At 46.9% G+C, this 26,459-nt stretch overlaps 1 protein-coding gene across 1 annotated transcript in view; it reads left to right on the top strand.

Annotated features, from left to right (window-relative positions):
* Positions 1-26,459, top strand: part of LOC144752390 (uncharacterized) — an 84,799-nt gene that overhangs the window by 38,072 nt on the left and 20,268 nt on the right. The window contains exons 5-6 of the mRNA XM_078640324.1: positions 6,061-6,249; positions 16,170-16,236. Coding sequence (XP_078496450.1) covers positions 6,061-6,249; positions 16,170-16,236 — 256 coding nt within the window. The remainder of the gene's footprint in view (positions 1-6,060; positions 6,250-16,169; positions 16,237-26,459) is intronic.

The raw sequence follows: 26,459 nt of genomic DNA, 5'->3' as shown, positions 1-26,459 counted from the left end.
ATTGTTAAAATGGACTCAGAGACTCTTGATTGTAAATATGGACTCAGAGCCTCTTGATTGTTAATATGGACTCAGAGACTCTTGATTGTCAGAATGGACCCAGAGGTTCTTGATTGTTAATATGGACTCAGAGACTCTTGATTGTTAATATGGACTCAAAGGCTCTTGATTGTCAATATGGACTCATGGTTAATATGGACTCAGAGACTCTTGATTGTCAGTATGGTTTCAAAGGCTCTTGATTGTTAATATGGACTCAGAGGCTCTTGATCGTTAATATGGACTCAGAGACTCTTGATTGTTAAAATGGACTCAGAGACTCTTGATTGTTAAAATGGACTCAGAGACTCTTGATTGTAAATATGGACTCAGAGCCTCTTGATTATTAATATGGACTCAGAGACTCTTGATTGTCAGAATGGACTCAGAGGATCTTGACTGTTAATATGGACTCAGAGGCTCTTGACTGTTAATATGGACTCAGAGACACTTGACTGTTAATATGGACTCAGAAGATCTTGATTGTTAATATGGGCTCAGAGACTCTTGATTGTTAAAATGGACTCAGAGACTCTTGATTGTTAATATGGACTCAGAGGCTCTTGATTGTTAATATGGACTCAGAGACTCTTGATTGTAAATATGGACTCAGAGCCTCTTGATTATTAATATGGACTCAGAGACTCTTGATTGTTAATATGGACTCAGAGGCTCTTGATTGTTAATATGGACTAAGAGGCTCTTGACTGTTAATATGGACACAGACTCTTAATTGTTAAAATGGACTCAGACACTCTTGATTGTTAATATGGACTCAGAGGCTCTTGATTGTTAATATGGACTCAGAGGCTCTTGATTGTTAAAATGGACTCAGAGACTCTTGATTGTTAAAATGGACTCAGAGACTCTTGATTGTTAATATAGACTCGGAGGATCTTGATTGTCAATATGGACTCAGAGGCTCTTGATTGTTAAAATGGACTCAGAGACTCTTGATTGTTAAAATGGACTCAGAGACTCTTGATTGTTAAAATGGACTCAGAGACTCTTGATTGTAAATATGGACTCAGAGCCTCTTGATTGTTAATATGGACTCAGAGACTCTTGACTGTTAATATGGACTCAGAAGATCTTGACTGTTAATATGGACTCAGAGGCTCTTGACTGTTAATATGGACTCAGAGACACTTGACTGTTAATATGGACTCAGAAGATCTTGATTGTTAATATGGACTCAGAGGCTCTTGACTGTTAATATGGACTCAGAGACACTTGACTGTTAATATGGACTCAGAAGATCTTGATTGTTAATATGGACTCAGAGGCTCTTGACTGTTAATATGGACTCAGAGACACTTGACTGTTAATATGGACTCAGAAGATCTTGATTGTTAATATGGGCTCAGAGACTCTTGATTGTTAATATGGACTCAGAGGATCTTGAGTGTTAATATGGACTCAGAGGCTCTTGATTGTTAATATGGACTCAGAGACTCTTGATTGTTAAAATGGACTCAGAGACTCAGGATTGTTAATATGGACTCAGAGACTCTTGATTGTTAAAATGTACTCAGAGACTCTTGATTGTTAATATGGACTCAGAGGCTCTTGATTGTTAATATGGACTCAGAGGCTATTGACTGTTAATATGGACTCAGACTCTTAATTGTTAAAATGGACTCAGACACTCTTGATTGTTAATATGGACTCAGAGGCTCTTGATTGTTATTATGGACTCAGAGACTCTTGATTGTTAATATGGACTCAGAGGCTCTTGATTGTCAATATGGACTCAGAGGCTCTTGATTGTTAATATGGACTCAGAGACTCTTGATTGTTAAAATGGACTCAGAGACTCTTGATTGTTAATATAGACTCGGAGGATCTTGATTGTCAATATGGACTCAGAGGCTCTTGATTGTTAAAATGGACTCAGAGACTCTTGATTGTTAAAATGGACTCAGAGACTCTTGATTGTAAATATGGACTCAGAGCCTCTTGATTGTTAATATGGACTCAGAGACTCTTGATTGTCAGAATGGACCCAGAGGTTCTTGATTGTTAATATGGACTCAGAGACTCTTGATTGTTAATATGGACTCAAAGGCTCTTGATTGTCAATATGGACTCATGGTTAATATGGACTCAGAGACTCTTGATTGTCAGTATGGTTTCAAAGGCTCTTGATTGTTAATATGGACTCAGAGGCTCTTGATCGTTAATATGGACTCAGAGACTCTTGATTGTTAATATGGACTCAGCGACTCTTGATTGTTAAAATGGACTCAGAGACTCTTGATTGTTAAAATGGACTCAGAGGCTCTTGATTGTTAATATGGACTCAGAGGCTCTTGATTGTCAATATAGACTCAGAGGCTCTTGAGTGTTAATATGGACTCAGAGGCTCTTGATTGTTAAAATGGACTCAGAGACTCTTGGTTGTTAAAATGGACTCAGAGACTCTTGATTGTTAAAATGGACTCAGAGACTCTTGATTTTTAAAATGGACTCAGAGGTTCTTGATTGTTAATATGGACTCAGAGGCTCTTGATTGTTAATATGAACTCAGAGACTCTTGATTGTTAATATGGACTCAGAGACACTTGATTGTTAATATGGACTCAGAGGCTCTGGATTGTTAATATGGACTCAGAGGATCATGATTGTTAAAAAGGACTCAGAGACTCTTGATTGTTAATATGGACTCAGAGGATCTTGATTGTTAATATGGGCTCAGAGACTCTTGATTGTTAAAATGGACTCAGAGACTCTTGATTGTTAATATGGACTCAGAGGCTCTTGATTTTTAGCAGGTACAGAAAAAGCTTTCGATTAGGTGGAATGGGAATTTCTCTGAATTGCTTCAGAGAAACTTGGATTTAGCAGCGATTTTATTACAAAACGTTCAAACTTTGTACAGCAACTCTTCCACAGATTTAAATGTGAACCAGAAACAAGTGACATGACAAAGATGTCTCCTGGCATTTTTCCCCCTAATTTGTCTAGCCATTAGCTATTAGGACTGGGCAAAAGGGAGCATTGAAAAGTTGTCAAGGTGAGACAGATGTAGAATAAGGAGCATTTTTTAATCTGACAATTACACTTGTATCTCAAAATGATGAGTAGGGATCACTCTACTTACAAGCTAATATTAATATTCTGTTTACAATAATGTCAGTGTCTACAAGAAAAATAGAAAAATCACATGAATTTGCAAGACAGAGATCCAGACGAAGGTGCGTCCCCTGAAACACATTTCATCACACTTGCTGATAAGGCATTTTGGTGTTTTAATGTCAGTTAGGACTAGATGTAGGTAATGAAAATTTACAGATTCTAAAATACCGAATTTTACTGATTCGGTATTTTAAAATCGGTAAATGCAATGTAGGTAAAAATTCGGTAAGTATTACCGAATCGGTACGATTCGGAATTCACTGAATCGGTGCCGGAATGAATGGGAATTACCGAATCGATAAATACCGATTCAGTAAAATAGGGAAACATTCAAGGGTGGCAGGGTGTCACACTGACACCCTGTTGCACCCGTGAAAAGTGCTTTTGTGCACATGTGGCACACATACATGCCCTGTCTGCCACATGGCATTGTTGAAAATGCACAGATTTGCATTTTCAAAGGTATTCGTTATTTACCACCAACTAATAGTTGGTGGTAAATAACGAATCCCTAAATGTAAAAAGCACTCACTTGATTGCTCTCTACATTAAGGATTCGGTAATTTACCGAATCGGTATGTTAAGAATTCGGTAAATTACCTAATCCTACTATTTGGCCACCTACATCTGAAAAAAGACTAATTCCGGTCGGTAACGGCCGAAATTCGGTAATTTCGGCCGTTACCGACCGGAATTATGCTTCCTACATCTGGCCTTAATCACAAACAGTTTTGGGCTTGTCATTTCAAAAAGTCAGTCAGTCAAAAAGTAATTTACTCAGTTGACTAGAGATATAAAAAGAATACTTTAGATATATGTGTCAATAAGTGAAATTGCGTTAATTTAATGAAAACCATGGGTTAGCAAGAGTTGTATGGCGAGCTATTTCTTTGAAAGTGACTGGTACAGATAGTCAATCAAACCAAACAATCAGGATTGGTAGAGCGCGGCTGCATCCCCGCGAGGGTCTTAAGGGGCTGAGAAGGCATAGTGAGTCTAAAAACTGCTATAAACCACCTTTTTTGGGGCACTTTTACAGGAACATTGATTACCTTGGAAAATGTGGCGTATCTCCAAGGTTAGGGAGGACGGGCACATCCTGGAATCAAGTGTTAGTGGCTAGAAATTTAGTTAATTTAAAAGGCTGCTTTTTTTAATTTATGGATGAGAACCTTCCCAAAGGCATTGCTTTCTCATTTTAATTGCAAAATTTAATATTTTGCTTTAAATAACCTAGATTATTTACTGGATTTGGTTCAAAAGTATTATGGTCTATTTTCAAATACGATATTTAAAATCTAGGTGATTCCATTTTCTAACTTGCAGTTTTTTCCTCCCCTTCTTCGGGAAAATGCCTTATTTTTATGTAATTTCAAGGTTTAAATGAGGGGAAATATTTTAGGTGGTTCTATAGCTTTATACGATGTAATGTAGAACGGGCACCTCTTTTAGAGGGTTTTAGTTATTTATTCAAAACATTTATAACCTTGGCCATTTTTGGCTTATTTTGGGCTACTGGTAATAACTGAAAATTAAGTGGAGAAAAGTTTCAATTCTTGATTAGATTTGTTTTTGAATGATTAATTTCTCTTTAGGCTACCCTAGCTCAAAAGTCTGAATTTTTTAAATGGAGACTTGGATTGTACAATGGTTAGAAAATGGATAAAGGAAACAGAAAATATAAAAGGATTCATAGTTTATTGTTGGCAGGTAAAACTTTACAGACTGAATATTTTATTATTAACATGTTATATTATGCCTTGATATAACCTCATATCCACATTTTTCATATAGCGTAAATATCAACCTCTATGTATTACAGAAATGTGCTCCCTGGAGCAAAACTTTGCCTCAAATCTCATTAACTACCAACAGAGACGTAAAACTAAAGCCGGACTTTAATATGCTAGGAGCGCGCATGGAAAGAGAGGCAGATATTTAATTGTCAAGTGTTATCAACTATCAAACACAATTGCTCAATTCATTAATAAATAGAAAGAAGTTACCCACTCCTAAGTGTGAAAGTTGTGGTATGAAATGTTCAATGTTCAATGATTGAACAGGAGAACAATATCTTTCATGAACCTATACCGTGCTACCTCATACATGAACCTATACCGTGCTACCTCATATTTGTTATATATACATGTCTTGTATTTTATTTAATCATAGCATACTTACTTTTGCTAACGTCACATGTGTTACGAATTTATATGTCATCTACCTCACTGCGATTGCTTGCTAACGGCGTATACATATGTAACCTTGTTTCCTTTTCCTACCTCATGTTAAGCGCTCTGATACCCACGGGTCTTGTTCGCGCTATACAAAACTTTATAATAAATAAATAAATAAATAAATAAATAAATAAAATGTGGTAATAAATAATTAAAGTGGAGTTAACACAAACTGTACATCTTCTAATAGAATTATATGTTGTACACATATTTGGAAATGCTTCCCATGTATGATCAATTGAAGCTTTGTAATTTTCTTTGATTCTCTGGGCCAGTTATGAGGTTTCATTATGAATGGTTAAATGGTTATTTCTGAAGCATTGAAAAAGAATTCAAATATAGAAGATTGTTTCCTGGCAAGTTTTCTCTCAGATGGAATCCTGATTCCATCGTGAGACACAAGGTTTGAGATAAGACTTGTTGCATGGGGTTTGGACATGTTTGACTCTATAGCAAAGGTTTGGTGGGGCAACTTGAGTTACACACCACCTTCTGTAATACCCCTACTCTTGTCAGATCCCGCCCTCTGGTAAAGGTCCCACCCCCTCACCAAACCCACACAGGTTCAGCGGCCCGGAACATAGACCGTGCCTTGATGTTTGTCATTCATCTCTTCGTAATGACTTTCACATCTCCTTTCCTTCAGTCAGTGTCAAAGCTACAGACGGACTACCCACATGGCAGCCCACCGAAGAGGCGGCGACCACGCTCAATACTACCATGGCATCAGGCGCCACCCATGTGCTGGAGATCCTGCCACCAGCACGCCTGGAGGGGGAGGTGAACGCGCCCCAGAAGAAGGATCCGGAAAACCTCAACGAGGCTGTCTCCTTAAGTAAGCTCTCATACCACCGCCCTCTGCCCCAAGCCATGAGGTCCACAATTGTGTCATCTCTAAAAGGGTCTGCCCAGCTTCAGAGTGACCGAACACAACCAGGCGTCTTCTGCCTTATCGCTGAAGTACATATGTGCCCCAACCAAAGGACCCTTGGGTCATTCAATACACACCTTGATGAGTCTGTTTCAAAATCCCTTAGTTTAAGACAGAGCCACATAGCTGATGTCACAACCGGCCTCTCTTTCTCCATATGAACCCACAGAACTTGTACATTTACTGATTTCCCCTTAAAATCTGGCGTAGTCCTTTATTTTAACACTCATGATTATAAATTTAGCTAGATTAATATACAATTTCATCTTCAGATTTTCAAATGTTCTGTTTGTGTTGCCAGGGCTGCTAGACAAACCCAGTAGAAGTAAATTCTCATGATTAACCAGACATGAGGAGACATCTGTATCCTCCGGGGACAGGTATCCTCTGTGTGGGGACAGGTATCCTCTGTGTGGAGACAGGTGTCCTCATTGTGGGGACAAGTATCCTCTCTGTGGGGACAGGTATTCTCTGTATGGGGATAGGTATCCTCTGTGTGGGGGCAAGTATACTCTTTGTGGGGACAGGTATCCTCTGTGTGGGGACAGGTATCATCTGTGTGTGGACAGGTACCCTCTGTGTATGGACAGGTATCCTCTGTGTGGGGACAGGTATCCTCTGTGTGGGGACAGGTATCTTCTGTGTGGGAACAGGTATCTTCTTTGTGGGGACAGGTATCCTCTGTGTGGGGACAGGTATCTTCTTTGTGGGGACAGGTATACTCGGTGTGGGGACAGCCATCCTCTTTGTGGGGACTGGTGTCCTCTGTGTGGGGACAGGTATCTTCTTTGTGGGGACAGGTATCCTCTGTGTGGGGACAGGTATTCTCTGTATGTGGACAGGTATCCTCTGTGTGGGGACAGCCATCCTCTTTGTGGGGACTGGTGTCCTCTGTGTGGGGACAGGTATCTTCTTTGTGGGGACAGGTATCCTCTGTGTGGGGACAGGTATCCTCTGTATGTGGACAGGTATCCTCTGTGTGGGGACAGGTATCTTCTCTGTGGGGACAGGTATACTCTGTGTGGGGACAGCTATCCTCTGTGTGGGGGCAGGTATCCTAGGTGTGGGGACAGGTATTCTCTGTGTGGAGACAGGTATCCTCTGTGTGGGGACAGGTATCCTCTCTGTGGGGACAGGTATCCTCTTTATGGGGACAGGTATCCTCTTTGTGGGGACTAGTATCCTCTGTGTGGGGACATTTATCCTCTGTGTGGGGACAGGTATCTTCTTTGTGGGGACATGTATCCTCTGGGCGGGGACAGGTATCCTCTTTTTGGGGAAGGTATCCTCTATGTGATGACTGGTATCTTCTTTGTGGGGATAGGTATCCTGTGTGGGGACAGATATATTCTTGTGGGGTATCCTCTGTGTGGGGAAAGGTATCCTCTGTGTGGGGACAGGTATCCTCTGTGTGGGGACAGGTATCCTCTTTGTTGGGACACGTATCCTCTGTGTGAGGACAGGTATCCTCTATGTGGGGACAGGTTTTCTCTGTGTGGGGACACATATCCTCTGTGCAGGGACAGGTATCATCTATGTGGGGACAGGTATACTCTGTGTGGGGACAGGTATACTCTTTGTGGGGACAGGTATCCTCTGTGTCGGGACAGGTATCCTCTGTGTGGGGACAGGTATCCTCTGTGCGGGGACAGGTATCCTCTGTGCGGGGACAGGTACCCTGTTTCTGGGGACAGGTATCCTCTTTGTAGGGACAGATATCCTCTGTGTGGGGAAAGGCTTATTTTTAAAAAAAACACAGGCACACTCATGCTACTATCCTCCTTCGCAGCTTACATTGGTTACCCATTGCCCAAAGAACTAAATTTAAAAGCCTTTGCATCGCACACAAAGCGGTTTACGGCTCAGCCCCCAAATACATTAAAGATCGGCTCCCTAGGTACCTACCTACTAGGTCCCTCCGATCGGCGAGGCATGTAATCTTCTCTGTCCTCGGTACAATCTCACATCTAAGGGTGGCCGAGCCTTTTCTAGCACTGTCCCCCTGGCATGGAACCTTCTTCCGGTTGAACTCAGGAAGGCAACAAACCTATTTTTGTTCAGGAAAAAGCAGAAGACAGTGCTTTTTGTGGAGGCGTGGGGACCTCTGTGATCTGCTTTTTTTACCTACTGATGTTGTGTATCCGCTGATAGCGCTTAGATACCCCAGGGTGATACAGCGCTCTACAAGCTTATAATAACATAACATAACATAACAGGTATCCTCTGTGTGGGGACAGGTATCCTCTTTGTGGGGACAGGTATCCTCTTTGTAGGGACAGGTATCCTCTGTGCGGGGACAGGTATCCTCTGTGAGGGGACAGGTATCCTCTTTCTGGGACAGGTATCCTCTTTGTAGGGACAGGTATCCTCTGTGCGGGGACAGGTATTCTCTGTGTGGGGACAGGTATCCTCTGTGCGGGGACAGGTATCCTCTTTGTGGGGAGAGGTATCCTCTGTGTGGGGACAGGTATCCTCTGTGCGGGGACAGGTATTCTCTGTGTGGGGACAGGTATCCTCTGTGCGGGGACAGGTATCCTCTTTGTGGGGAGAGGTATCCTCTGTGTGGGGACATGTATCCTCTTTGTGGGGACAAGTATCCTCTGTGTGGGGTCAGGTATCCTCTTTGTGGGGACAGGTATCCTCTTTGTAGGGACAGGTATGCTCTGTGCATCGACAGGTATCCTCTTTGTGGCGATATGTATCCTCTTTGTGGGGACAGGTATCCTCTGTGTGGGGACACGTATCTTCTTTGGTGGGACAGGTATCCTCTTTGTGGGGACAGGTATCCTCTGTGTGGGGACAGGTATCCTCTTTGTGGGGACAGGTATCCTCTGTGTGGGGACAGGTTTCCTCTTTGTGGGGACAGTTATCCTCTTTGCGGGGACAGGTGTACTCTGTGCGAGGATAGGTATCCTCTGTGTAGGGACAGGTATCCTCTTTGTGGGGACAGGTTTCCTCTTTGTGGGGACAGGTATCCTCTTTGTGGGGACAGATATCGTCTGTTTGGGGACAGGTATCCTCTGTGTGGGGACAGGTATCTTCTCTGTGGGGGACAGGTATCCTCTGTGTGGGGACAGCTATCCTCTGTGTGGGGGCAGGTATCCTCTGTGTGGGGACAGGTATCCTCTGTGTGGGGACAGGTATTCTCTGTGTGGGGACAGGTATCCTCTTTGTGGGGACAGGTATCCTCTGTGTGGGGACAGGTATCCTCTGTGTGGGGACAGGTTTCCTCTTCATGGGGACAGGTATCCTCTTTATGGGGACTAGTATCCTCTGTGTGGGGACATTTATCCTCTGTGTGGGGACAGGTATCTTCTTTGTGGGGACATGTATCCCTTGTGTGGGGACAGGTATCTTCTTTTTGGGGAAGGTATCCTCTGTGTGATGACTGTTATCTTCTTTGTGGGGATAGGTATCCTGTGTGGGGACAGGTATCCTCTGTGTGGAGACTGGTATCCTCTTTGTGGGGACGACAGGTACCCTCTGTGTGGGGACAGGTATCCTCTTTGTGGGGACAGGTATCCTCTTTGCGGGGACAGGTGTACTCTGTGCGGGGATAGGTATCCTCTGTGTAGGGACAGGTATCCTCTTTGTGGGGACAGGTTTCCTCTTTGTGGGGACAGGTATCCTCTTTGTGGGGACAGATATCGTCTGTTTGGGCACAGGTATCCTCTGTGTGGGGACAGGTATCTTCTCTGTGGGGCAGGTATCCTCTGTGTGGGGACAGCTATCCTCTGTGTGGGGGCAGGTATCCTCTGTGTGGGGACAGGTATTCTCTGTGTGGGGACAGGTATCCTCTTTGTGGGGACAGGTATCCTCTGTGTGGGGACAGGTATCCTCTGTGTGGGGACAGGTATCTTCTTTGTGGGGACATGTATCCCCTGTGTGGGGACAGGTATCTTCTTTTTGGGGAAGGTATCCTCTGTGTGATGACTGGTATCTTCTTTGTGGGGATAGGTATCCTGTGTGGGGACAGGTATCCCCTGTGTGGGGACTGGTATCCTCTTTGTGGGGACGACAGGTACCCTCTGTGTGGGGACAGGTATCCTCTTTGTGGGGAAAGGTTTTCTCTGTGTAGGGACACATATCCTCTGTGCGGGGACAGGTATCATCTGTGTGGGGATAGGTATCACCTGTGTGGGGACAGGTATCACCTGTGTAGGGACAGGTATCTTCTTTGTGGGGACAGGTATCCTCTGTGTGGGGACAGTTATCCTCTGTGTGGGGACAGGTATCCTCTTTGTGGGAACAGGTATCCTCTATGTGGAGACAGGTATCCTCTGTGTGGGGACAGGTATCCTCTGTGGGGGGACAGGTATCCTCTTTTGTGGGGACAGGTTTCCTCTTTGTAGTGACAGGTATTCTCTGTGTGAGGACAGGTATCTTCTTTGTGGGGGCAGGTATCCTCTGTGTGAGGACAGGTATCCTCTGTGTGGGGATAGGTATCCTCTTTGTGGGGACAGGTATTCTCTTTGAAGGGACAGCTATACTTTGTGTGGGGACAGGTATCCTCTGTGCGGGGACAGGTATCCTCTTTGTGGGGACAGGTATCCTCTTTGTGTGGACAGGTATCCCCTTTGTGGGGACAGGTATACTCTGTGTGGGGACAGGTATCCTCTGTGCGGGGACAGGTATCTTCTTTGTAGGGGCAGGTATCCTCTGTGTGGGGACAGGTATCCTCTTTGTGAGGACAGGTATCCTCTTTGTAGGGACATGTATCATCTGTGTGGGGACAGGTATCCTCTTTTTGGGGACAGGTATCCTCTTTGGAGGAACAGGTATCCTCTGTGTGGGGACAAGTATCCTCTGTGTGGGGACAGGTATCCTTTGTGCGGGGACAGGTATCCTATGTGTGGGGACAGGTATCCTGTTTCTGGGGACAAGTATCCTCTTTGTAGGGACAGGTATCCTCTGTGTGGGGACAGTTATCCTCTGTGTGGGGACAGGTATACTCTTTGTGGGGACAGGTATCCTCTTTGTAGGGACAGGTATCCCCTGTTCAGGGACAGGTATCCTCTGTGAGGGGACTGGTATCCTCTTTCTGGGACAGGTATCCTCTTTGTAGGGACAGGTATCCTCTGTTCGGGGACAGGTATCCTCTGTTTGGGGGCAGGTACCCTCTTTGTGGGGACAGGTATCCTCTGTGTGGAGACATGTATCCTTTTTGTGGGGACAGGTATCCTCTGTGTGGGGACAGGTATCCTCTTTGTGGGGACATGTATCCTCTTTGTGGGGACAGGTATCCTCTGTGTGGGGACAGGTATCTTCTTTGTGGGGACAGGTATCCTCTTTGCGGGGACAGGTGTACTCTGTGCGGGGATAGGTATCCTCTGTGTGGAGACAGTTATCCTCTTTGTGGGGACAGGTTTCCTCTTTGTGGGGACAGGTATCCTCTATGTGGGGACAGATATCCTCTGTGTGGGGACAGGTATCCTCTTTGTGGGGACAGGTATCCTCTTTTTGGGGACAGGTATACTCTGTGTGGGGAAAGGTATCCTCTTTGTGTGGACAGATATCCTCTTTGTGTTGACAGGTATCCTCTTTGTGGGGACAGGTATCCTCTTTGTGTGGACAGATATCATCTTTGTGGGGACAGGAATCCTCTGTGTGGGGACAGGTATCCTCTGTGTGGGGACAGGTATCTTCTTTGTGGGGACAGGTAGCTTCTGTGTGGGGACAGGTATCTTCTTTGTGGGGACAGGTATCCTCTTTGTGGGGACAGATACCCTCTGTTTGGGGACAGGTATCTTCTTCTTCTGAATCATTTCTTCCACCCTAAGCGTGGAAGGGTATACTCAGATGTGAGTCCCTTGCTCATTGCACCATCAGGATTCAAGCAAGCCGGGCCGACGACGCCTGAAATGGCAGAAACCGGTCCCCGGAAGCTTGTTTCCTTCCCAGTATAAGAATTGGCTTGGTAGTTTGGTTTGCCCTGTTCCCATCATGCACTGGGACAGGAACAGACTAATTTGCATATAGCCAAGTTCTGAGCTGGGATGGTGCAGTGAGCTAAAAAACAGTGATGGATCAAGCCCTGATCTTTGGACTGGGTAAGAGTGGTCTGCTTAATTCAGGCACTCTGTTCATCACCACCCCCTTTTCTGAATCATCTTCTTCGTGGGGACAGGTATCTTCTTTGTGGGGGCAGGTATCCTCTTTGTGGGTACAGATACCCTCTGTTAGGGGACAGGTATCCTCTGTGGGGGGACAGATATCCTCTGTGTGGGGACAGGTATCCTCTGTGTGGGGACAGGTATCTCCTTTGTGTGGACAGGTATCCTCTTTGTGGGGACAGATACCCTCTGTTTGGGGACAGGTATCTTCTTTGTGGGGACAGGTATCTTCTTTGTGGGGACAGGTATCTTCTTTCTGGGGGCAGGTATCCTCTTTGTGGGTACAGATACCCTCTTTTTGGGGACAGGTATCCTCTGTGTGGGGACAGGTATCCTCTCTGTGGGGACAGATACCCTCTGTTTGGGGACAGGTATCCTCTGTGTGGGGACAGGTATCTTCTTTGTGGGGACAGGTATCTTCTGTGTGGGGACAGGTATCTTCTTTGTGGGGACAGGTATCCTCTTTGTGGGGACAGATACCCTCTGTTTGGGGACAGGTATCTTCTTCTTCTGAATCATTTTGTCCACCCTAAGCGTGGAAGGGTATACTCAGATGTGAGTCCCTTGCTCATTGCACCATCAGGATTCAAGCAAGCCGGGCCGACGACGCCTGAAATGGCAGAAACCGGTCCCCGGAAGCTTGTTTCCTTCCCAGTATAAGAATTGGCTTGGTAGTTTGGTTTGCCCTGTTCCCATCATGCACTGGGACAGGAACAGACTAATTTGCATATAGCCAAGTTCTGAGCTGGGATGGTGCAGTGAGCTAAAAAACGGTCATGGATCAAACCCTGATCTTTGGACTGGGTAAGAGTGGTCTGCTTAATTTAGGCACTCTGTTCATCACCACCCCCTTTTCTGAATCATTTTGTCCACCCTAAGCGTGGAAGGGTATACTCAGATGTGAGCCCCTTGCTCATTGCACCATCAGGATTCAAGCAAGCCAGGCCGACGACGCCTGAAATGGCAGAAACCGGTCCCCGGAAGCTTGTTTCCTTCCCAGTATAGGAATTGGCTTGGTAGTTTGGTTTGCCCTGTTCCCATCATGCACTGGGACAGGAACAGACTAATTTGCATATAGCCAAGTTCTGAGCTGGGATGGTGCAGTGAGCTAAAAAACAGTGATGGATCAAGCCCTGATCTTTGGACTGGGTAAGAGTGGTCTGCTTAATTCAGGCACTCTGTTCATCACCACCCCCTTTTCTGAATCATCTTCTTCGTGGGGACAGGTATCTTCTTTGTGGGGACAGGTATCTTCTTTGTGGGGGCAGGTATCCTCTTTGTGGGTACAGATACCCTCTGTTTGGGGACAGGTATCCTCTGTGGGGGGACAGATATCCTCTGTGTGGGGACAGGTATCCTCTGTGTGGGGACAGGTATCTCCTTTGTGTGGACAGGTATCCTCTTTGTGGGGACAGATACCCTCTGTTTGGGGACAGGTATCTTCTTTGTGGGGACAGGTATCTTCTTTGTGGGGACAGGTATCTTCTTTCTGGGGGCAGGTATCCTCTTTGTGGGTACAGATACCCTCTGTTTGGGGACAGGTATCCTCTGTGTGGGGACAGGTATCCTCTCTGTGGGGACAGATACCCTCTGTTTGGGGACAGGTATCCTCTGTGTGGGGACAGGTATCCTCTTTGGGGGGATGGTATCCTCTGTGCAGGACAGATATCTTTTCTGAATTACTCTACAAGATGACATTTCTGATTGTTTTTCCTCCCAGGAGGGGTTCTTGTGCATATGCTGTTGGCTTTGCTTTGAGAACCCTCCTGTCTACAAAAGCTTTACAATAAACAGTGTATGGCTAAATCCTCGCCATATGCAGGCGAAGCCGGGTGGCTTATTTTCCAACAGGCTGGTGTGGCGGATGGGCTTATAGGTGGAAATAGGGACTAGTTACCTTCCTTTGGGTTGCAGGGAAGAGGGTGTGGTCTTTGTAATTCACACCTTGCTTTTGGAAGAAGGTGGTAGCATTTAGTTTTAATGAATAACCACAGGTTGTGTTGTGTGATCTTCAGCAATTTGCTCTCTGCTTAACTCTCTTCTATTATCTACTTTGCATTTCTGATTGCAAAGTGTGCTGCACAGTAACATATCATCATTTTACTTGAGGTGATGCAAACAATGGGTAATACATAGAGTCCTGTTAACGTGGGTACTGGCAGCAGTTTTTGGGGCAGGTTTACAAGCCCCTTGCGACACTTTTGCGTCACTTTTAACATGAAAAAAGTGGCGCAAATGTGGCGCAAGGGGCTTGTAAATCTGCCATTTTATTTCCAGTGTTATGGATGCCGGACCGCGGCAGCGTTCGGTACTATTCAGGTACTGACTGCATTTCCAGCCAGGGGGCGTTTTCTGGGTCCTTTGCGTCCAGTGAGTAGGACATCCTTTCGGGGCCGCTGAACTGCATGCGCTGGAGGCAGAGACCCGATATAATGAGGGTGGTCATGGCCTGCTACCCCGGGCTGCAGCCATTGAAGGCCCGGTGAGGAGGCGGCCATGAGTATGGGGGACCCTCTGGCGCCTGTGGCTGGGTACAACATGAGCTCTTAGAGGATGTGGCGCAGCCGACAGAGTTGCCGACACCGGAGCTAGGGATCTGGGTTCTAGGCTTGGCGTCATTTCCACAACCTTTGATTCTGGGCAAATCACTTAGGGGCAGATTTACAATAGAAAGGTGGCAGAGTGCGGCGTTAAGCTAAAATTGTTAGCACCGCGCTCCGCAATTCTGAAAACAGATGGATGTGCTGTCTTTACAAAGATACGGCACACCCCTGCGTTTGCGCTGGTCCTAAATTCAGCTGCCTCAGTGTCCCTTCCTGCTCACAAACAATCACTAAGGTGATTTGCAAATCCTAAGTGTGCTGCATTGTAAAGTTGCAAATCATAATTTTTTTAAAGATTGTTTATATGCAGGAAGGGACACTTTCCTGCTAAAAAAAAAAATCATTCATGGTGATTTGCTGTTTTTATGTGTGCTAAAACAGCAAAAACAAGGAGAAATTAATCATTTCTCCTCGTTGTGCCAGGGTAAGAGCAGGTTTTCCCCTAGTCTTAATTTTGCCGCTGTGGCAGTGTCAAAATCAATGACTGTTGCGGCGGAACGCCCACCGCAAACTCATTGCCCTCCCCTTTCACACTGCTCACGGCAATAGGTGTTGTGGTGGGTGTTTAACATTAAGTGGTAAAACACTGCCATGTTTGACAATGATTGACAATGAGGTGGAACGTTGCCAGGAAGTCACGTAATGGGCCACTGCCAGCCTGCATGCTCAGTGTGTGGAATTCCAGTTTTTACAGGAAACACAGCCCTGAAGTTGAAACGTAAGAGTGTAAAAATGATGAACAGAATCACACAACACGGACATTTGGCTATTTGGGGAGGTAAAACCCAGGCCCTGCGTGGGTCACCGGGGGGCACTGTGCACAAAGGTTACACACCTATGACTTTACAGGCAGGTATGACACAACTAGTGAATAGTGGTGTTAGGGCTCCTGGTTATAGAGGTGGTTTTTCAGAATATTGTAACTCAAGCTGTAGAAAGTAGTATGGGCTCTGAGCGCCCCTCAAAGCCAGGTGCTTGGGAGGTCTCAAAGTAGGGTCTGAAGGTGGTGCTAGTGAAAGGTACCAATGGAACTACGCGTCCTGCTCCTAGGTGTGCCAACAGGTACCCTTGGCCTCCATCTCACCCTTGTCTGTTCTCTCTCTTTCAGCGCTGGTGGTCATTTGTACGATGACGGGGATCTCAGGGCTGCTGGTGGCGGGGCTTTGCTGGTACAGGTAGGTCCCCGCTCCCCTTGGAATACTCTGGACCACCGTCCATCCCTTCCAGTGACACCAGGCCAGGCCTTTGGTGATGTTCTTCCAGCTGCTTTTATCGTTTGATTCCATTCTCTCCTTCTCCTCAACCACTCAGTGTGTTTATTTGTTCTCATTGTCGATGGAGACAGCTTTGGAGCATTCCACTTCATTGGTAGCGTGGGGGGATATGTGTATTCCTCTTTGTTCCCATGGACGAAGGAGCCATCTCTGGATCATTCCACTTCATTGGTAGAGTGGGGGGATATGTGTATTCCTCTTTGTTCCCATGTACGAAGGAGCCATCTTTGGAGCATTCCATTTCACTGGTAGAGTGGGGAGATGTGTGTATTCCTCTTTGTTCCCATGGACGAAGGAGCTATCTCTGGATCATTCCACTTCATTGGTAGAGTCTGGACTGTTTGAGTGTCTGAGTCCCTCCTGAGGCGGAAGCCGGGAGGTTGTGTTGCTCTGCTTTTAACTTTGTTCTTAATTGGAAATACTGCGAAAATCGGCTATTTTAATACTGAATAGCAACATCGCCTAAATTGCTTGACTAAAGAAGCTTTTTACTGCTAACTCCTTTCCCCCTCCTCCCCGCAGCCCTGGGCCACTCCCAGCCGAGTATTGACGCTGTGGAGTTGGTCCCGGGCACAGAATAGCGGTGGCCATATTGTGTGTGGCTGGGATTCCTCGCGCTCTAGTTGCGCATAAAAGGGGCTTCTCTCGATCCTGCGCTCGGCTGTTTGAGTGTCTGAGTCCCTCCTGAGGCGGAAGCCGGGAGGTTGTGTTGCTCTGCTTTTAACTTTGTTCTTAATTGGAAATACTGCGAAAATCGGCGCTTTTAATACTGAATAGCAACATTGCCTAAATTGCTTGACTAAAGAAGCTTTTTACTGCTAACTCCTTTCCCCCTCCTCCCCGCAGCCCTGGGCCACTCCCAGCCGAGTATTGACGCTGTGGAGTTGGTCCCGGGCACAGAATAGCGGCAGCCATATTGTGTGTGGCTGGGATTCCTCGCGCTCTAGTTGCGCATGTAAGGGGCTTCTCTCGATCCTGCGCTCAACTGTTTGAGTGTCTGAGTCCCTCCTGAGGCGGAAGCCGGGAGGTTGTGTTGCTCTGCTTTTAACTTTGTTCTTAATTGGAAATACTGCGAAAATCGGCGCTTTTAATACTGAATAGCAACATTGCCTAAATTGCTTGACTAAAGAAGCTTTTTACTGCTAACTCCTTTCCCCCTCCTCCCCGCAGCTCTGGGCCACTCCCAGCCGAGTATTGACGCTGTGGAGTTGGTCCCGGGCACAGAATAGCGGCGGCCATATTGTGTGTGGCTGGGATTCCTCGCGCTCTAGTTGCGCATACAAGGGAACGTCCATGCCTCCGCGCAGCGGACGCGATCAGCGGACGCGCCTGAATCGCGCCGGAGTCGTGCCAGAGTCCTGCCCGTCTGCGCCCGTCCGCGGCCGGACGGGCCCAGGGGCTAGGGATGCTGTCACTCCTCTTACCTACTCTCACTCTGCCCTCAGGAATCTACAATCTGCACATTGCGTATTATCTCCGGCGAGCCTAGATCGTGTTACATCACTCGGCATTGAGCGAAAAGCATCTCTCCCACGTTCTAGCTGCAAGTCCTCAGCCTGCCCCAGTACTAGCGAAACGTGCATCCGTTTATTATATCTAAACACAAGTTCATTTGTAAAACACCAGGCTGATCTCTTTCTTCTTCTCATCGATGAAAGCCCTGATATCCTTTTAATCACCGAGACCTGGCTGACTGATGATTCTCTCCCTGACATTCTGGCAGCATTGCCCCCGGCTACTATATGCTCAATATGAACCGACCCTCTGGTCGCGCTGGTGGAGGGGTGGCAGCTGTCATACGAAAGGAGTTTAAATTCATCTCCACGTCTTCTTTCACCCTCGCTGATGTGGACAACCTTATCATCAGTCTAGAAACTGGGGAGGGAGCTCTTACCCTTATTGTTCTCTATCGCCCCCCCCACTCTATGCCTCTGTTTCCCGTCGCTTTCAGCGAACAGCTAGCCAACCTGATCACTTCATCTGCCCGAGTCGCTATCCTTGGCGACTTCAACTACTGGTATAATGACAGCAACGCTGGCTTCCATGTGGCCGAGCTGTTTGAAGTTCTTTCTAACCTTAACATGACCCAACTTGTCAATTCTCCCACACATATCAAGGGCCATATTCTAGATCATATTTGGACCCACAACCTCACGCTCTCCTGTCCTGTGATCACTCCCTGTATCTGGTCGGACCATCATATGATCGACACTGTGATCACAGTCAGGGGTCGTGTAAAGGTTCCTCCTCTGGTAGGTGGGGTCCCTCTCAAATGGAGCGCCCTTGATTCTCAAGGTTTTCTTTCCTTCTTGGCTGAGACTCGCCCCCGGCCGCGCAGTGTCGTGACTGTCCATACACTGGAGGATGATTTCTCCAGTTGGATTACCAAAGCCAGCGACCATTTCGCCCCCCTCTCCAGATTCCCTCGCTCCCAGCACAGCAAGTCACACAGGTGGTTTAATGCCACCCTGAAAACTCAGCAACTTGAACTGCGCCAGATGGAGCGCAGGTGGAGACGTAATTACTCGCCCACCGACAGAGAGGCATACGTCGCTGCACGAAAAAAATATAAAAGTGCAATCATAGCAGCAAAATCCTCACATATCTCTGAACGGATCCTCATTGCCCCTAACAAGTCCAAGGAGATCTTCAGAGTCATGAGTGAGCTCACGTCTGACGCCAGAACCCTCCCTTCTCAGGCCCCCACCCAAGAGTCCGGCAATGCCTTAAATAGTTTTTTAATTGAAAAAATTATCAAGATTAAGAATACCATTCCTCCCGCCTCCTCCGCTGCCATATTAGCTTCCTCTCCTGGAAACCCTCTCTCACTATCATACTTCCCCGTCCTTGATCCTATCACTCTGGCCAAACTCGTTGCCCGAGTCAAATCTGGCTCGCCCAATGATTGTTGTCCCCCCTCTGTTTTTCATGACATTTGCCTAGCTCTGCCGGATTGCATTCTGCCTCTGTTAAACACCTCCCTTGAGACGGGCATGGTACCCAACTCCTTTAAGGAGGCTGTTTTGGTGCCCCTGCTGAAAAAACCCGGAGCCGACCCGGAGGACCTTGCCAACTATCGGCCTATTTCCCTTTTGCCCTACCTATCCAAACTCTTGGAGGCACACGTCACCAGTTGCCTCTCTCAATTTATGGAGTGTTCCAACTACCTCGAACCTAATCAAGCCGGTTTTAGACCAGCCCACTCCACCGAGGCTGTGAATCTGGCAGTTATGGATTCTCTAAGGGGTAATGCCGATAAAGGGGCGCCTCAGGCGCTCGTCTTATTGGATTTGTCGGCGGCGTTCGACACGGTGGACCATAACATCCTTCTCCACCGTGTCGAGCAGGCCGGCATCCGGGGCCTGGCCTCTGCCTGGATCAAATCTTTCTTGTCGGGCAGAACCCAGGCGGTCCGTTTAGGCCCTTTCACGGCCGCTAAGGAACTATCCACCTGCGGAGTGCCCCAGGGATCATCCCTGTCCCCTCTGCTTTTCAATCTCTATCTCTAACTGCTCATCCACTCTTTGAAGAGGTGGGACATCACCGTCTTCAACTATGCAGACAATCTGCAAATTATCTTCCCCCTCAACACTCCCAATGCAGCTCTCGACTGTCAAGCGGTTATGTTACACATCCAGCAATGGATGAATCTTAACCAGCTCAAGCTGAACCCGGGGAAAACAGAGCTAATCCTCCCGGGTAACAGCCCCATTTACTGGGGTCCACAGTTTTGGCCAATAGAGCTTGGCTCCCCGCCTGCTCCGGCTAAGTCAGCAAAGAGTCTCGGGGTTATCATTGACACAGAGCTCTCCCTCAAGCCTCAGGTGGGTGCTGTTGTGTCATCATGTATGTTCCAGCTAAGAAAAATCAAGAAAGTCTCCCACCTCCTTACATCTGAGGCTCTGATACAAGTCTTGATTGCCCTGGTGCTCTCCCGCCTGGATTTCTCAAATTCTCTGTACCACGGCCTACCCAAACCCCTCCTCCACAGGCTCCAAATTGTGCAGAACCAGGCGGCTAGACTTGCCTATAAAATCCCGAAGTGGCACTCTGCGAAACCATTACTTCGCAAACTCCACTGGCTGCCAGTTGAACAGAGGGCTGCGTTTAAGATCGGCTGCCTGACATTCAAAGCTGTGTCTGAGACTTCTCCCGCCTTCCTTAAATCCCTGGTTACCCTCTACTGCCCGGTACGCAACCTACGGTCCTCTCATCGCCAGCTCTTAGTCGCCCCCCCAATCAAGCTCAAACAATTTGGCGGCCGTAGATTTGCTCACTTGGCTCCCAAACTTTGGAACCTGCTGTCCCTTCCGCTTAAATTTTCCAACTCCCTTCTTGAACTCAGAAAACTCCTGAAAACTAGTCTTTTCACACAATCTGGCTAGATCCCCTCCTTTACACCTCTCAGCACCCAATCAGCGCCAGGAAACTTATGGTGTCAGAGCGCTATAGAAAATCCCCTTAAGATAAGATAAGATAAGAGTGGGGAGATGTGTGTATTCCTCTTTGTTCCCATGGACGAAGGAGCCATCTCTGGATCATTCCACTTCATTGGTAGCGTGGGGGGATATGTGTATTCCTCTTTGTTCCCATGGACGAAGGAGCCATCTTTGGAGCATTCCATTTCACTGGTAGAGTGGGGAGATGTGTATATTCCTCTTTGTTCCCATGGACGAAGGAGCCATCTTTGGATCATTCCACTTCATTGGTGGCATGGGGGGATATGTGTATTCCTCTTTGTTCCCATGGACGAAGGAGCCATCTCTGGATCATTCCATTTCACTGGTAGAGTGGGGAGATGTGTATATTCCTCTTTGTTCCCATGGACGAAGGAGCCATCTTTGGAGCATTCCATTTCACTGGTAGAGTGGGGAGATGTGTATATTCCTCTTTGTTCCCATGGACGAAGGAGCCATCTTTGGATCATTCCACTTCATTGGTAGCATGGGGGGATATGTGTATTCCTCTTTGTTCCCATGGACGAAGGAGCCGTCTCTGGATCATTCCACTTCATTGGTAGAGTGGGGAGATGGGTGTATTCCTCTTTGTTCCCATGGACGAAGGAGCCATCTCTGGATCATTCCACTTCATTGGTAGAGTGGGGAGATGTGTGTATTCCTCTTTGTTCCCATGGACGAAGGAGCCATCTCTGGATCGTTCCACTTCATTGGTAGAGTGGGGAGATGTGTGTATTCCTCTTTGTTCCCATGGACGAAGGAGCTATCTCTGGATCATTCCATTTCATTGGTAGAGTGGGGAGATGTGTGTATTCCTCTTTGTTCCCATGGACGAAGGAGACATCTCTGGATCATTCCACTTCATTGGTAGCGTGGGGAGATGTGTGTATTCCTCTTTGTTTCCATGGAGGAAGGAGACATCTCTGGATCATTCCACTTCATTGGTAGAGCGGGGAGATGTGTGTATTCCTCTTTGTTCCCATGGATGAAGGAGCCATCACTGGAGCATTCCACTTCATTGGTAGAGTGGGGGGATGTGTGTATTCCTCTTTGTTCCCATGGACGAAGGAGCCATCTCTGGAGCATTCCACTTCATTGGTAGCATGGGGGGATGGGTGTATTCCTCTTTGTTCCCATGGACGAAGGAGCCATCTCTGGATCATTCCACTTCATTCGTAGAGTGGGGGGATATGTGTATTCCTCTTTGTTCCCATGGACGAAGGAGACATCTCTGGATCATTCCACTTCATTGGTAGCGTGGGGAGATGTGTGTATTCCTCTTTGTTTCCATGGATGTAAAAAACCTGAGGTGGGTCGGGGGCAATCGATATTTGCCCGGCGGTATTGCCTCTGTGACCCTCTAGTTATTTAATCAATGAAGAGGCAGGCGCTGGAGACTGGAAAGCAGGAAACAAGGTTTTTTATTCTCTCCGGAGGAGAACACAACGAAACGGACAGAAGGTATCGTTCTGAGGTGCTCTAACTGCATCCCTGAGGCCTGGCCTCTTATACACAAGTTTATGACTTTATTGTACATTACACATTCATGTTAAAGCTTTGATGTATGAAAAAGACATTCCCGGAACTCCCTTTGAGCCCGTTCCCACACACATTTACAGTCGAAGTCCCCACCCTAGTCACAACAGGTGATGAGTATCACGCAGCTGGATATTCCGCCGATTCACGGAATGTGGGGGTTTGATCGGATCTCATGGAGTGGGGGCTTTGATCAACCCGGGGATCCTTTGATTGGGGAAGCTTTCTATTGTACGGGGAGGGGCAAGGGATGGTATCGGCAGAGCTGGGTGTCGGCCTGGGAACGGGGAAGACAAAAACGGGCACACGGGGAAAAAAGGGGGTTTGCATCTAAGGGCCGGAGATCATGAAAGGGAAGCAGGGAGGTGTCGCGCTGGGAACAGGATGAGGGCCTGGGGCAGAGCAGCGCCGAAGAGGGGTTTATGACTCAAGGCAGGTGCAAGCAGGGGGTGGTCAGCGTGCAGGCTTAGTGAAGGCGAAAGGCTATGTCAGGGGCCAGCGGCATGCAAAAGGGTTCGTTCTGATCGGGGCATCTAACAAAATGGCGGGCGCGCACGACAAAAGTGTGGCATCAGGGGGAGAGGCAAGATGGCGCAGATAATGTTCACCGAAACGTACTAATTTTCAACAGTCCTCCCTTTAACATATTCAAGACATCTTGCTGGTTCATTTTCTATTCGGTTCTATTGTGGTGGGCATGAGAAAGAAAACGGTAGGAACCCTAGAGGAAAAGAGTTGTAAACAATACATTTTAACATTTCTAGTTTTTAGGAGGTGGGCCTATTTGATAAACTTTGATCAATTTGTTTAGCAGGAAAGTCCTAGGAATGCAATACAAAAACGATTTTGTAGCGAGAGCAGCAAGCATATTTCATACTGGCAGGTTATTACATATATATCAGGTTCGGATTGGAGCATGATCAATACAAGGGCGGCTGGGAGAGAAATGAGGTCTAGCAGAAACGGCGATTGGGGATGTCAAATGTTCTTTGCTGCCTTTCGTTGGCGCTGTTGAGCACCGGCGGTGGAGCTACGAGTCCAGCTCGGTTCTAAGTTCTGCGTTGCAGGGCACGACCCTTTCCTCGCGTTCCTGGTCGGAAAGGTCCCTTTCGCCCTGTGTCCTTTGAGGTGATTGTCAGAAAGTTCAGATGGAAGAAGAGCGTTCAAAACAGTCCATAGGGTAGGTCAGAGGAAAAGGGGGATGGAGCAAGGCCAAATTAGGAACAAACTAGGGGAACGAGAGACTTCCAATAGGCGAGCGTGTGACCGAATTCAGAGAGCGGGGACTTGTCGACAGACACTGGACATCGAGCAGGGGCATCAGGTCGACCCTTTCTTCTCATGTTGTCGAAAACAGTGCCTCGTCCTGCAGCTCTTTTCTGTCGTGGTCTCGCCTTGGCTAATGTCGCAGGTGTTCCTTAGTCTGCAGTCAGGCCTCGTGCTCCCACATCCGGTCCTTCTCTCCTCCAACAGCAGTACCCTTAAACAAGTTTGAAAAGACAGTCTTTAGAGAATTTGCAGATGAAGATAATCAAAAAGTCTATTTCTCTCCCAGCTCCAGGCAAAGAATGAAAATGCCCGTTATATTGGTGTTCACAACTGGCATATGAATGACCGGAGACGGGCTTGTTGGATTTACTATGACTTTCCTTTACAATTATTTACTACGCAGGTATTTTGCCGGGAGACGAACATGGCTAAACATTTCCTTTCTATTGATGCATCCTGGTTTTCAACTACTACGGGGTTCATTTTGATGATTTCTTTACCTTGGACTAGTCTGTTAACCTTGTAAAACATCATTCTGGATCCTACGTAACCTTTTACAGCCCGATTACTTAATTAGGAAGGACAGGGGTTTTATGGGAAACAACCAGGGACATAGGAAACTTGTGGTAAGGGCATAAATCGACCCATCTCTCACAACCGGAAATGAGGGGTAGTTTCATAATTCCAGTTTTTGGGCGGCTGATACAGGGGAGGTAACAGGGGTGATCATTTTTCCGTTTTTTTTTTTTGGGTATTGCGACATTTCGGGGAGGGGAGGGTCGCGTATTCTGAGGTCCTTGTTTTATACCATAGGAGCCGTTGACCTGTAGTTCCCTTATTTCGGGCCAGATTAGGGAACCTCTGTCGCCTTACCTGTCCTTTCCCTTACGGCCCAACCTCGGTTCATTGGCTTCTAGCGGAAAAGGAGAGGTAATGACGCGGTCTCAGGGTGATTGTATTAAAGACAAGTTTTTGTGCAAATACTGACGGTATTTGAAGCCAATTAGGTGGTGTGCTAGGGGTGGCAGTCTGCCAATTTCGGGGCTAATCACTCGGAAGAGTGGGAGTAAAAAAATAGAGGGAGAGAGAGAGAGAGAGAGAGAGAGAGAGAGAGAGAGAGAGAGAGAGAGAGAGAGAGAGAGAGAGAGAGAGAGAGAGAGAGAGAGCGTAACGGCAGGCTAAATAGTACACGTGCAACAGAGAGGGTGGCAGTGTATTCAAGAAAGGCTATTTAGTGCATTACGCAGTAAAGGGCATTCACGGGTCTGCGTTAGGATCTTGTAATCATGCAGTTTGAGCATTAGACAGGGTAGAGGGGACGTGCTTTGAGAAAAAGGAAAGAAGAAAGGAGGTACCATGTTGTCGCACTTCTCGCATTCTCGGTCCTTCGACCAGTTGGGTCGACGCCTCAGTCACACACACACATTCCCTCATAGTTTCGCATCATACGTGACATGGGTTCATTCGTCCAGTCTGGTTTAAGGGTGATCACTTTTTATCAGGTTGTGCTAATTTTTCGGGTTTGTTCGATACGTGAGTAGTTTGCAGGCGTGCTTAGACACCACCTTGCGGCGCTAGTCCGCTTCGTGTATTAGACATGGCAAGGCTTCGGATCTTCGCCACACCTCGGCTGTAATTTCTGATGTAACCTGCAGAGGGAGGAAAAAAGGGGGTGGGGGAGACAGCGTTCGCGCACATTCAAATACATGGATTCATAAGTCCTTTACTTACCTCTTACTCGTCTTTCCTCCTCGGGGCAGGGTCCCCGGGGATATGGTTTCTGGAGTCGGGGGGGGGGTAGTGTGTCCATATAGGTCGTGGGCGGGGAAACGTAAAAAAGGAAACCAGAGGTGCCTAGTGCGAGGTATCTAGTCAAAGGATGTATCTCACTATCGGGATCCTTAAACCTCTTTCAACGCTGTGGCGTTCTAAGGTTCTTCGGTTCTTGGGTCAGCTCCGTTCCCTGGTACTTTGGAACGTTGTACTTTATAACATTTACATTATTTCATTTCACCCTCCCTTTACATTCCTTCATTTACACCGTTCGTTTTACCCATCCTTGGAAGTCAAGGTCTTCCCCTACGCGAGAGTTCATGGGTCAGTCGCGTACTTTGAAGGCGGAGTGTCGTGTTGTCGATCCGATCCGTCCCCCAGGGCTGGGCAACCATCTTCTTTTAACCTTAAAGAGAGAGCAGAGTAGGGTGCACAGAAAAGAACTTTCCCACCGACCCCATATTTTTAAAATAAAGCATGCAATACCCGTCCATAGTTTCAAAAACTTTATTTTGCAAAATCATTTCAGCATGAGGATTATGAGGGTGCGGTCGTATTTGGCCGGTCGTGGCAATGGCTAAAGTGCGTACAGTGGGGGGTGTCGTTTGCAGCAAAAAAACATCGGAAAGTTTTACTCATTCATTTGTAAGAGACTAAAACGTCTATTAATTGGCTGGGGGTTCGGGGGCATTTATTTTCATAATTTAGAAGCATAATCATAATAGTGGTAATCAGATTTCCTATATGCATACCGTACGTGAGCGTCGTAAATGAGGTTTACATCAGTTATAAAAATATAATACATTGTACATTTGTAATCAACATTTGTAACGGGGATCCTTTCGTACTGTTCGTCGAGTGAGTTCTCTTTGTCTTTTCTAGCCAAGTGTACAAAGGATCATATAAAATCTTAGAACATCAAGTTTATATTAGTGCGAAGGAACACCACGAGGTGTTCGTAAGTTCCGATTGATACCAGCGCCATTTTGGGCGGGGCCGGCTCAGTCCGGAAGCAGCATCAGGGGGGAAATGTTTCCCATTACTGGCAGTTTGGACCAGAGTCCTTTTCGGCTGTTCTAGAATTCATGC

Source organism: Lissotriton helveticus, chromosome 5_1 (assembly GCF_964261635.1).
Source record: "Lissotriton helveticus chromosome 5_1, aLisHel1.1, whole genome shotgun sequence".
Classification (NCBI taxonomy): Eukaryota; Metazoa; Chordata; class Amphibia; order Caudata; family Salamandridae; genus Lissotriton; species Lissotriton helveticus.
Note: the sequence above shows the minus strand (reverse complement) of the source record. Positions and strands in the feature narration are given on the sequence as shown.